The sequence below is a fragment of the Somniosus microcephalus genome, chromosome 18 (genome assembly GCF_052327205.1).
Source record: "Somniosus microcephalus isolate GS21.2 chromosome 18, FLI_Smic_1.0, whole genome shotgun sequence".
Taxonomy (NCBI): domain Eukaryota; kingdom Metazoa; phylum Chordata; class Chondrichthyes; order Squaliformes; family Somniosidae; genus Somniosus; species Somniosus microcephalus.
The window spans coordinates 20175880-20189496 of NC_141004.1; the positions used below are offsets into that span (position 1 = coordinate 20175880).

Consider the following 13617-nt stretch of genomic DNA (forward strand, 5'->3'; position numbering starts at 1 on the left):
AAAATTAATAATCAAGTTCATTTGCGAGTTGGATAGTTACAAAAAACAAAAAGACACACAAGTATATTATGGTATTTGATTTTCACAATCATTCAACTGTATAAAAACAATATTGGCTGGATTTGTAATCTGGCGGCGGGTCGGGAGCGGGGGGCTAGAAAGCGGTCAGGATCTGCCGAATTTAACGGCAGAGCCTGATTAGTATTTGAAAGCTCCGTTTCCCGCCCACAGCCAGCCTGTGGCACTAGGTCGCAGAGAGGAGGGAGGGATGGATCGGGAAGGGGGGAGGGGGAGGGGGATCGGGAGCCCAAGAAGCATCGGGGTCCGGAGGAGCATCACAGCGGGGGGGGGGTTGGGCGGGACTTGGGAGCCAGAGGAGCATCGCGGCTAGAGGGGCAAGGGTGGTAAGGCGATCGGGGACTTGGTGGGGGGTGGGAAATTGGAGCTGGGGGAGGGGGAAATCAGAGGCCTTGTGGGGGAGATTGGAGGATGGGGTGGGGGGGAAATCGGAGGTGGGGGAGATTGGAGGCCTGGGGTGGGGGTTGGGGGGGGGGGCGGTGGTGTGTCCAATCAGGGGAGTGGGTGAGGCAGGGAGGCTGGATCCAGCCGGTAAGTGGAAAGGCACTTACCTCCTGGGTCCAGTAGTCCTCGCCTTCCTTTAGCTACCGGGTCCCCAGAGGCCTGGGAAACCCAACCAGCCAGAGTTAAATCTGTAATGGTGGATCACCATGAGGCACGCCAGCCTCATTATAATATTTAAATGGGCGACCCGCCCCGAGAGTGGGTAGGTTGCCCGCCCCCTGTTCCACGTCCGTTAAGGCTGGAAGTGGGCGGGTTGGGGTCGGGGTTCTGTTTTTTTTTTAAACTTGAACCTCCCACCTGACCCCAACGCACCCATTTTTTTGGGTTAAAATTCCTCCCCATGGAGGCAAAAAATCTTTTAACTGCAACTCCAATGAAATGTTCCATGGACAATAACACCACAGATTCCTCTTGCTGCCTTATAGTAGTAACGGGCAAGCAAAGCAGGAACTGGCGATACAGGGAAAACCTATACATAGGACCACATAGAATACACAACACTGAAACAACTAGTCCGTGCCAATGTTCCCACCAAACTGTGCGGCAGTGTGGTCGTGCGGCGGTCTGAAGCACCCGCGCAGCTGGCTCACCGGCTTTTAAATGCAAAAACCACACATTAAAGGGGTCTCCAAAAAAATTAGAGGGAACATTGGTCTGTGCTGGTGTTTATACTCCACCTGAGTCTCCTTCCATTTCATCTACTTCAACTCAGCCTTTCAGCAGAGCAAAGTACAGGCAAGACATTCTAATGAGAAATCTGATGCACAACATATGAGTCTCCCAAGTGCCAAGGCCTAAGCTAAGGCAAATTGCAATTGAGTGAAAATTCACTGACGTTTCCACCATGAAAATTAATGATTGGCTTTCATCATCTCTTTGCTCCAGGCCAACTGGCCTTCATCTGTGCTGTCAACTTCAATGGTTCTATCTCTCCCTATCTGCAAGCATCAAAAGCAAGTGGTAATTTCTGATGCGGCCCACTGACGAATACAGGCAATACCGTCATTGCAGAGAACCAACTAGGCCAGATGGCCTACATGGAAATGTTCTTATCTCCAAACAGTTTTTACATCTTGCTTTTCTCCCATGAAGGTAAAAAAGAAAAACCTCGTAAGGATACAGCTACTCCCAAACTGTTTTGGAATCACGCTGGTCTATCTTATCTAAAAAGTATAATACAGCAATGTTCCTGTTTGAAGCATGAGGGAACTCCACTTCCATCGCACACCTGACCAACACATTCTACCTGACACGATCGTACCTGAGAACTCAGGTGTTCAAACATTCCACGCTCTGGTCCCTGGCCAAACATTCTGGGCATTGGGTTATTTTCCAATCTAGAGAAAAAGAGAAATAATGGGCTAGATTTTCAGTATAGACAGTTTTGGGGCGCTAACCTTAGCGCCCGCCCGAAGTTAGCGCCCGCCCCAAAGTAGCGCCCCGTTGCCGGAAATTCAGTGGCTTCGCCCTAAGAGGTTGGTGGAGCGCTAAAAGAGGCGTTCCACTACTATCTTTAGGCGCTAAGCCGGCGGTGCAGAGCGCAGCGCCCGAGCTCGGGCGCAGCGCACGGCAGACACTCTGGTGCCAGTGAGCTCTTAAAGGGGAAGGGTGCATGTGTTTTTTTAGGAGGAGGAGGAGGAGGAGGCCGGAAACATAAATACACCGTTCACAACAACACACTGGATCCTTCCACACAACACATGCAGACTGCCGTTTATAGTGCAGGAGGAGTGCCCTTTAATTTGCGCTCCCCAGGGTGTGTTGCGTTCCATTTTACAAACGCTCTGGACGCCAGCCGCACAATGGGGCGGTCCGACTGAAGTTTGGAATCGGGGCGGCCAAAGGGCGTTGCACGAGGATGTGACATCATTTTCTGCGCGCGCATCCGGGCGGCCGCTAAACTTTGCGCCGGCGCTAACGGCCAACTTAATTTGGGGCGGGGCGCAAACTGCGCTGCGCCCGGGCGCTACACGAATAGCGCCCAAAAATCACTTCTCTTAAGGCGCTAACTGTTGGCGCAAGCAACTGAAAATCTAGCCCAATGAGTTTTAGTCGTTATTACAGAGTGCCTTTATAAACGTTTGCAAACCCTTTTCTTCTTAAAATTAGAAATCCCTAGCCTCGTAATTCTGACTGTGCAGAAGGTAATGGACCTCCCAGTCTGTTTTTTTAATCAATAGGTGAGGTATCCAAGTGGACCAACATTTACCACTAATTATATTATTGTGTAGTTTGAGCTAGTCTATCAAGGCCTTGGGGAAAATACAATCTCGGGTTAGCTGTGTGCATAGTTTGTACTTTACATTCATTTGGTGGGCGGTTTGCAGCTTTGCATTCCTGGTTAATTGCTTTTTGGATTTATTATGAAAATAAGTTAAAGAGTATGTAAAAGGTGCCAAATTATCTCTTCATATCACCACCCACATCGGCCCAATGATTCAAAAGGGCAGGTAATGTTCCTGTTGCAGCCTAAATCTACCAAGACCACCAAAGTGGCTAAATGGGAGACAAAGCTTCCAACTTCTTTCCCCATTTGATACACTAGTGTAATGAGCGATGACTTTGTGAATTGTGATTGGGCAATTCCCTACCTAACATCACTGTGGGAGTACCTTCAGCACACGGACTGCAGCGGTTCAAGAAGGCGGCTCACCGCCACCTTCTCAAGGGCAACTAGGGATGGGCAATAAATGCTGGCCTTGCCAGCGACGCCCACATCCCATAAAAAAGGAATTAAAAAAAAAGTTTGGCTTTCGTAGTTTCAAAGCAGTGATGAGTCAATCTAGAAGTAGCAGGCGATATTCGAAAGCCACAATTTTCTACACACGGTGCAGACTAAAAGAGAAACAGATAGGCAGGCCTGCTCCGCAAGTGCAAGTACAGCAGAAGGAACGTGGGTGACCTCCACCACGGATCTCACAGAGTCATCGGGGGTCAGTGAGAGGTCACCTCATTCACATGGCATGGGGTGGGCACTTGCGCTGTTGTGGCTACATCTTGAAGCAGGCAGAGAAAGCGACACCAGTCGATGGCCCCGCCAATGTGCCCTTTAAGCTGCGTGGCCGCACGACGCTCTGGTGCTCCCGCGCACCAGCTTTTAAATGGGAAAATTTTGAATGGGCCATGCTCCCCACCAAACACCCCCCTTCCCCCACCACCGCCTAAAGGTGCTGCAGTGAAAATGATCAGCTTATTTTGTAGGTCGATCAGGAAAGGTGCGGCGAAGAATTTCTGGGATGTTCCAGGCCAGTACTGTGGCCCATGCACTGCGCTCCTGGCCCACTTACACCCGAAGCGTGCAGCTGAGCCCATCCAAATTCGGGACCCTTATATTCGGTGGAATTCAGAAGGCCCGATTTTAACCCAGCGGAAACCAGGCGGGCAGACAGTTAAAATCAAGGCAGTGCCTTACCCCGCACTGAGCCCGCTGCGGGATGTATTTTTAACCTGCTATTTTTAGCAGGTACGTGGGACTCCTGCTGGAAGAGGGGCGTTGGGGGGGGGGGGTGGTCCTGCTTTAAATATGCAGATTGGGCTCTGATGACTTCACCAGGGCTCTAATGCAATTTTAATCTCAGGCCTGAGCGGGGAGGCCATTGTGTCTTCCTCACCAGGCCGGTCTGGCGGCAAGCGGATCCGGGACCAGAAGAGGTCCAGAAAAGGAAGTGATTTTAAAATATTTTTGTCTCCCAGGTTGGTCAGGGCTGCTTCTCCAGGCCCCACAAAGAACCATTGGGGCACCCCTGCCCGAGTTTCCTTCTGCCTCACCCGCTTCTTCCCTCACCCCAGCTGTGATGCCCTCCCTACCTACCCCTGCCCCCCCACCAACCGATCCACTTATCCGACTGTCTGGGACCATGCCATCCGACCTCCTGCTGCCCAAAGTCCCACTCCTGCCCATCGGCCAGCTAGGGCTCCCTGCCGGGTTCGAGTAGGAGGCTCAGTGCAGGCATACAGATGAGACCCAGACGTTAAAATCGACAGGGCCTCATGCTGCACGGGGGGCGGGGAGGTGGGGGGGGTGGCGCGTGAGGTTTGCCGTCCAGCTCGGCTAAAAAAGGAGTTAAAATCAGGGCTTCAATATTTAGCTTACTTTTTAATCCCTGTTTTTGACTGCCTTGTAAAGCAAACACTGCAATAGCAAACCAATTTAGAACTGTACATTTTCAAAGGGCACAACTAGGGTTCAGTGAATGCAGGCCCCTGACCCTGCAATCATTCTTTTCATTCCACAGCCGATTCTAATTTCCTTTTCGTGCTTTGATCCTTTACTGAGGTTTTCCCCACTGAGTTATGAACATCTGTTCATCATCAGTTCTGTCGTGTGGACGCAAGCTCGTAGGGCTGAAGATCTGAGCGGTCACATTTATCAGACTTACAAACGTTACCACAGTGATGGGATGGATCCAGCCGGGAAAAGGAGCCCAACGGCCTTGGGTGTGTTTGCGACGTTGCCAGAACACGCGCCGAAAACATGGCAAGTTATAAAACATGGAAAATGCATCCTTCTCAGTCAGGGTGGGTAGGACTGTGCAGCTTGCAGACATCGCCACGTGTGTCTTGGCTGCTTGCCAGGCCATGCACTTTGGTGCAGCATGAAGTGATCCTGCCCTCTGTCGGTTTTCCTAATCTTCCTCGGCCTATCCAACAAACAGGAGCAAAAATCCTTCTCCACTCTCCTCAGAAGGACTGAGCACAAATCTCAGTCAAGACAATGTACTTAACAAAAGTCTCATTGGAACGAGACTCCATTGTCAAACTGTTGCAGGTAAGGGGCTTTCTCTTTAGATTTAGTTCGCCGCCTATTTTGATAGGGACATGGTTGCCAACATGGTAGCTGTTTGCAATGGCGATGTGCATGAGGGATTCAAATGCAGCTGCTCTTTTAAGTGGAAAACTGTGGGATTGTGCCCGTGACCTTCCAAACCTTGCCTTAGGAGATTTAGTAAGTTACAGGTAACTAGAGTCTACAGTGGGGCAGATCCCACATGTTCAGTGGAAATAATGGACCCCTAAAAGGCTGTTTTTTCATTCTGCACTTAATGTTCTGATAGTGAGTTTCCCATCTGAGCAATGTAATTTGAATGGGGTGGGTGACAGAAAACAAGGCCTGGCATTTCTCCACAAGGATGGAAAACAAATTCTAGAGAGAGAGAGACACCCAGCTCAGGGTTGTTTTGTGCACCTCCAGGTTACATTACGTCGTTTAGCACCTAAAATTCTAGTAGGCTGGGAATCTCGGAGCTGGTCCAGCACAACTTCACTGGGGGTGCGGCGGAAACCAGCTCTTAGGAAATTCTCGGCCCTGGATCTACTTCTTCCCAGTGTGTGTAGATCTGGGAGGATTCTGGTTTCCTGTTGGATCTAACCAGGGTGAATTCTGCAGAATCTCCAATGATTACAGATCTCTGTTTTTCAATTTCTTCCCCAGCTGCTTGCTGGAGGGAGATGGTTTCACGGGTATCAGAATCCCAAGTGATCATAAGAAAATAAGAAATAGGAGCAGGAGTAGGCCATACGGCCCCTCGAGCCTGCTCCGTCATTCAATAAGACCATGGATGATCTTCGACCTCAACTCCATTTTCCCGCCACAATCCTCATATCCCTTGATTCCCCAAGAGTCCAAAAATCTATCCATCTCAACCTTGAATATAATCGAAGATTTAGCAGAGGGCTGGGGGCAGCACCACAACTTACATTTTTAAAACATCTTTAATTAATAACCCAAAGCGCTTCACAAGAGGAAGAAAGAAACAGGCGCTGAACCTTTCTGGGGGAGGTCAGACTGAAGCTTGGCGAAAAAGAGATGGATTTTCAGCAGACTTTTACAAGGCTGAGAGGGAATAGCGAGTCAGAGGGTTTCAGGGAGGCAGTTCCAGAAAGGAGGGCTGAGAGAGCTGATGGATGGTGCAGCCAGGTTCAGAGGACCCGAGGCTATGGGATGGGATGCAAGTGTGGAAAAGGTTTCAGGGGTAGGATGGGACCAGGCCATTGAGCGATTTGTAGATGAGGACGAGCTGGATGTGTTGGATGACAGGGAGCCGGTGTGGGACGGGAGGTGATGGGTGAGTGGGTGAGGGTGTAGGCGGCTGAGTTCTAGACAAGTATGGGTTTTGCAGAGGGTCAGAGGTTGGGAGGCCAGTGAATAGGGTGTTGGAGAAATTGAGTCCAGAAATGACAAAAGTGCGCATTCAGTTTTTTGGTTCTGAGGTAGGGGCAGAGTTAGGCAATGTTGCCAAGATGGAAGCACCCTTTCAGCAGGAGATGGTATGCTGCACAGAGAGACCGAAGAAAATGGTGAGAGAGAATCTAATAGAGTGCCTTCAAACTTGATAACTTTCTTCTCTTAAAACACCAATGTATCATTCTCTGCTCACTACACAGAACAATGTGCATTATGATAGGAAACTGAAGGAGACCCCAAAAATTACTCAGGGGAGAAAACATAAAGCACTATGTATATATTCCTACATTCCCAGTATATCAATACCATCAGAATCCTGTCACACATACTTACACACACACAAAAACACACACCGTAGAAAAGCTTTTGAAAGAGCATGAAATGGTCTCTCACTCACTTGGACACCGCAGTTGCCAAGATTCCAATGCTGGACTCCTTCGGAGGCATCGAGGAATGGCCAGTGCCCGTGGTCACACTCAGGCTAATGGTAGCATATCCCTTCTCAGATGTAGCTATACTGGAGAGAATTAGACAAGTGACATTTTCAAATTAAAATTTAGTTCATTGCATCCACATTAAGCCAAAAGCAAAGAAAAACATTGGCTGGAATTTTCCGAGGGGTCGGCGGGCAGGATTGGTGGCGGGTCAGGTGGGAAAGTGTTTTTTTTTGACAGTGGGTCAGGACCCCGCTGTCACGCGCCTTTCCCAATGTCGGGTCTGTCAGCGCTGAGCAGATCCGACACGCGGCAGCGGGGGACCCAACTAACATCTCATTAACATCTAGTTGACAGATGATTAACAGGCTTTTTAAACTTACCTTTTCCCTTTAACTTCATGGCCACAGGAACCACGCTCTTTGGGGACCAAGCCTGTCAACCTGAGGTGGGAGTTCAGTGGCCATTGCTCCAGCTGTTTACTTGACAGCTTCAAATGTACAGTAAAAGCTCCCACCTGACAGATCATCACTATCCTCAGCCACAAGCTGTATCTCAGTCCATTTCCAGCACAGATTCTGCAGGCTTTCCGCTCTCCATCCAGTATCATCTCTTTGGAAGAACTCTCTCACCATTGACTGAATGCTTCTGTCATCTCTACTTCACCTGCCATCTATTCCATCAACATGGGTGCCCTTTTTATTGTCTCCCTTTGGTCCTCAGAGTCTGACCACGATCAGCCCCAACACCAGCAGCACCAGGCACACCAGCAGCACCAACAACAACACCAACCTTCTCTGCAATCACCTGATGCTGCAGAGGACAGAGGGCATCAGCGCTCGAGCACATTGCTGCCCGGGAGGCCAGGAATGGCCTCAGCATGGCCAGATTTACTTCATTTGATGCTGTACACCCTGGCTGCCACATGATGTGCCAGGTTGGCACCACTCCACACCAACACCATAAATCATCCCTACAATGTCCAAGCCATTCCTTTCACACTCATCATTGCGGGGGGTACCATTATGTCTCACCATTCACTGCAACTCACTAAGCCACTTCCAAAGGTGCACACAGATCTGTCCAAGAACGTAAAGTGTTGTAAATAAAGGTTTCAATGTTTGACACCACATTAATAGAAACTTTACATGAACATTGGACAAAACACCCAAGTGGCTACCCTTATGTGTTGTTAGTTGGCATGATTGGACTAGGATGAGGGTGAGTGTGAGGGGTGGCTAGTGAGATGGGGAAGTGATAATGTAGAGAGAGAGAGAGGGATAGGTGGAGATGCAAGGTAAGTTGGTGTGAGTAAAGATGTGCAGGAGTAGGGTAGGGAAGGCAGAGTGATGGGGAAGTGATGAAAGGCACAGCAGGATGAAGGCGAGTGTGGCTTTGTACTAACGTTTCGAGATCTAATGAGATCATTAAAAGGTTTGCACCACTGCACCCAGGTCCTCTTGACCACATCCCTGCTTGTGCCCTCCTGTGCAATGTGCAACCAGGCTGCGTTGGTCTCCTGGGGAGGTGTCTTCTGCCCATCGGAAGGGAAGAGAACCTCCCTGTGTGCTCTGACTCCCTCCATAAGCATATGGAAGGAATCATGGGAGAACCTGGGTGCAGCCCTGTGCCTCTGTACAGTGATTGTCAGTGTTTGCAGCACTTCAATGCTGTAGAACACTGACAGCACAACTGTCAAAATAAAGTTGGTCATGGTCCCTTTAAGGAAACCGGCTGACGACACGTCATGAAATGACATCACCAGACCCGCTTCCTCTAATTGGATCGGCAAACGGGCTGGACGGGGCTTAACGAGCCCCATCAAGGGAAAATCATTTTGGCCGCGGGATGGAGCCAGCAGCGGGGTCGGGACCCGCCACCGATGGCGCCCGCCACGGCCCCGCCGAGGTTAGCAAAATCCCGGCCAACGTAACAACAACTTGTATTTATATATTTTGTATTTAACGTAACAAACATCCCAAGGCACTTCACAGGAGCGTTATCAAACAAAATTTGACACTGCGACACATGAGGTATTTAGGACAGATGACCAAAAGCTTGGTCAAAGAGGTAGGTTTTAAGGAGTGTTTAAGTGTTGAATAATTTCAGGCTAGGTACAGTATTGTCTTTGTGAGCTGCCTCTACATTGTCCTCACTACACACCTCCACCTCAGGAGCTGTGCTCCCAGCCAAAGCCCAAGATGGAGGTTGCTGTGTAGCTGTCATTTCATCAGGCGATGGCAATCACATTGAGGGGTTCAGATTACATAATAGAACAAATTTCCATTATCTAGCACCTTTCATATCCTCGGGATGTACCTTAGCCCATTACAGCCAACTAAATACTTATGAAGTTACTGTTCTGAAATAGGTAAAGACAGCAGCTAATTTGCACGCTGCACAGTGCCCTAATTGCAATGAGATAAATGACCAGATAATTTGCTTTAGTGACGTTGGTTGAGGGAACAATGTTGGCCAACACATCAGGAGAACTTCAAATAGTACCATGGGATCTTTTGCATCCACCTCGAGCAGGCAAGTGGGGCCTCGGCACTGCACTGAAGTGTCAGCCTAGACTAGGTGTTCAAGTTTCCGGAGCGGGGCTTGAACCCAGCTGGCTCACTGAAGTCCTTTAGAGAAGGAGACTTGCCATCATGAGGGAAACATTCCGAGTTCAAATCCCACCACAGCAGTTGGGGAAATTAAATTCAATTAAATAAATCTGGAATAAAAAGCTAGTAATAGTAATGGTGACCATGAAACCACTGGATTGTTGTAAAAATCCATCTGGTTCACTACTATCCTGTAGGGAAGGAAACCTGCCAGTCTGGCCTATATGTGACTCCAGACCCACAGCAATGTGGTTGACTCTGAAATGGCCCACTAGCGAGCCACTCTGTTGTATCAAAAACGCTGCTACGATGGCCTGCAGTGGTTCAAGTAGGCAGCTCACCGCCACCTTCTCAAAGGCAATAAATGCTGACTTTGCCAATGGCGTCTACATCCTGTGAATGAATAAATTTTTAAAAAAGGGAGGTAAGGTGTGTGTGGGGGTGTTCCTTTCCAAGGCTGTTCCCACTAGTTGATGGTGCAAGGACTAGGGGACACAGATTTAAGGTTTTGGGCAAGAGATACAGGGGGGATGTGAGGAAAAACCTTTTTACACAGCGAGCGGTGAGGACCTGGAACTCGCTGCCGACGGAAGTGGTGGAAGCGGAGAGTGTTTTCAAGGGGAGACTGGATAGGCACTTGAGGGAAATAAATTTGCAGGGCTACGGGGATAGAGCGGGGGAATGGGACTGACTGGATTGCTCTACAGAGTCGGCATGGACTCGATGGGCCGAATGGCCTCCTTCTGTGCCGTTATGACTCTATGACTTAATGGACGCTTCAGGGTGGGCGGCACCCAAAGAATATTGCACCGTGGTGTGCTCCCGGGCCTTCGCTGCCCATAGAGTGTCTGGGGGTCTCTCAGCAGGCTCAAGACTTGCAGTTTATCCCATTTTTGAGAGGTTCATCCGCTTGCATTAAGACCTCCACGAGCCACCAAATGGTCCCAGTGTCTGAGACCTGAGATGCTGATATAAGTCTGAAACCTCCAGCTGTGCCTGATTTTCCTGACCCTTCCACCAGTGCTAGAACCTGTCGGGGGGTGAGCTATGCCCGAGGGTGCTACAAAATCAACGATGCTGTCTGCTGCGGTTTGGGAAAAATGAGCAATGACACAAACGCATAGCATTCACCTCGGCACAAACCTACCAGCGAATGCCTGCGAAAATTCAATTTTAAGAAACTTGTTAGCACAATGTGTTAAACATTCGATCCACTGTGGCAGTGTTGAACGCAAGTCTTTAGCGAGAGACGCTGTCCGACAAAGGAATAAACTCCATCACCTGAAATTTCCACGGGGGTTTCTCCAGTGAGGGATGGGGGAACTCCTGGACCCCCGGGCGAATTTCTGCCGTTTCACCAGCATTTCTGCCGATCTTCCGCCAAAGTTGCGGTGGAAGATCTGGAAGGCTCCCGTGGAAATTCAGGGCCTTCGAGTGCACACAGCAGTGGCCTGGAATGTCTTTCCTGCAATGTAGTTGCGACATACAGCTAGGGAACTGAAGACGGAGATCGTGGGGCTCTCCACAGCATTTGGCCATGGTTGACACTTTAGCAAGTGTCAGGTGTGGCTCAGTGGGTAGCATACTCACCTCTCGAGTCAGAAGGTTGTGGGTTCAAGTCCCACTCCATGGGACTTGAACACATAAAGCTAGGCTGACACTCCAGTGCAGTACTGAGGGAGCGGTGCCGTCTTTCAGATGAGACGTTAAACCAAGGCCCCATCTGCTCTCTCAGGTGGATGTACAAGATCCCATGGCACTATTTTGAAGAGTAGGGAAGTTATCCTCAGTGTCCTGGCTAATAGTTATCCCTCAAGCAAAAACAAAAACAGAATTATCTGGTCATTATCACATTGCTGTTAGTGGGAGCTTGCTGTGCGCAAATTGGCTGCCGCGTTTCCTACATTACAAAAGTGACTCCACTTCAAAAGTACTTCATTGGCTGTAAAGCGCTTTGAGACGTCTGGTGGTCGTGAAAGGCGCTATATAAATGCAAGTCTTTCTTGCTTTCTTTTTTCCTCTATGATGGGATATGAGGAATGTCCAATACTTGTGCTGATACAAGGCTGAACTCTGCTGGAGGGAACAGTGCAAATGTGGCTATAATTACTTTCAGATAGCATAAAGCTGGAAATCATGCTTGTTACATATTTATGTTCTTCAATTTGTATCCCATCACACAAAAGGACAAAATACTGCACCAGAATCTTTCAAGCATTGTAGTCAGTTATACATTTGTCCTGGAGGGCGGGTATTTTAATTAAGACACACAACGCAGTTTTGTGAAACTTTCAATTTTACACCAAAGTACAAATGTTTGGCCACACTGAAGTAGGATAGCAACTGTGGCTTGGTGTCTACAGCGTGAGTTCCTCCAACATGATTCTGTGCATAACGTTTGTAGTTGACACAGGACTTTGTGGATTCTGTGTATTTGAACACTTGCCAGTTTTAATGAACCCTGCACAGCTGGCTCAAAGTCAACAGTGGAGACAGCAGAAATGTTTATCTGTCAATTATCTACCTGGCCCCGAAGGTCAAAAGATAGACCACAATCTCTTGTTCTGCGCATTCAACAACAGCGCGCATTTATATAGCCCCTTTAACACAGTAAAAACAGCCCCAGATGCCCAAGGAATTCCTGTGATTTTAGGTTGTCGCTTAAAGCAGAGTCCACCCCGATGCTGACGGATAGCACATACAGGAAGTAATGGCTTATGAAAGCATAATCACCGAGCATGCATAGCTGATGCGGAATTGGCTGCAGACTTAAAATCTGCACCACAGCAGGAAAGCTGTCCTTAAGCCTGCTATTTTAAAGTGTTTTTGTGGGGTGTACAGGGATTCTTTTGTTTTCACAACTCATTAGACAGCTCCCACAGCCTACACTACTACTTATACTCATGCTTTACTTTAAGAAAACAACACTAGATATCAATTAGACGTGCCAGCTGGTTATTGAGTTGCTGTGTGTACAGTGGTGGGACAGTTCTAGCTAGGCTCTGCTGGGTTTTTTCCCCCCAAAAGGTACTTGCTGTGATGGACGCGAGGTCCTTCTTGCATCATCTTCTAAAGTAATTCCTCATTATAGCTTTTCTTAGGATTTCAGCTAAACCAATGCACCAGGATTATGGATCAAAGCTACGGCATCTAGCACTTCCTTTCCCTTTGAGCCTGAGGCATGTAGGCACGGAAAATATTCAATCCTGGACAAGAGCTGATAAAAGCTAATGGTTGCACAAATGCCGCAGCCATTAAAAGAGGCATCATGCCCAGAGATAAATTCCATTAGGCATTGTTTCGGGTTTGAACTAGTAAACAGCCCATCTGTCAGCTGGGGGGAGTGGGTGTGTGGAATCTGCTTTCAACTTTCCAACTATCTGAATGATCGGAATAACGAATATCGATTTCCAATGTTCCCCATAATTTTTATTTTGGGTGCGGGGTCCCTTTAAACGGGCTGCGCGGCCCATTCACAATTTTAGAAAAGCAGGTAAGCGACCTGCCTGGGGGCGCCAGGCACCGGTGCGGCTTAGCGGGAATGTTGGTGATTAACATCATGTTGAAAAAGGATTTGTTGACGAATACATTTGCCTATTGTTGGAAGTCGAAGTCGAAGGTGGAAGAAGCTGCCTGGATCATTTGCTGCTAGCTGTCCCTATTTTGCAAGTTCACTTATCTCCATCAGTGCTGATCCAAAACTCGGCTGCCCGTGTCCTAACTCGCACCAAGTCCCGTTCACCCATCACCCCTTGTGCTCGCTGACCTACATTGGCTCTCGGTTAAGCAACGCCTCGATTTCAAA

The 13617-nt window shown here is 48.7% G+C and overlaps 1 protein-coding gene across 3 annotated transcripts in view; it reads right to left on the minus strand.

Moving 5' to 3' along the window:
* The window catches only part of LOC147105087 (N-fatty-acyl-amino acid synthase/hydrolase PM20D1-like), a 99766-nt gene that overhangs the window by 53973 nt on the left and 32176 nt on the right, over positions 1 to 13617 (minus strand). For all 3 annotated transcript variants that reach the window (XR_015081675.1, XM_086011164.1, XM_086011165.1), the window contains exons 5-6: positions 7164 to 7283; positions 1844 to 1919 (exon numbers count right to left, since the gene is read on the minus strand). Coding sequence is in view for 2 of the 3 variants with exons in the window: in XM_086011164.1 (XP_085867290.1) it covers positions 1844 to 1919; positions 7164 to 7283 (196 nt within the window). In the remaining variant the exon portion in view is untranslated. The remainder of the gene's footprint in view (positions 1 to 1843; positions 1920 to 7163; positions 7284 to 13617) is intronic.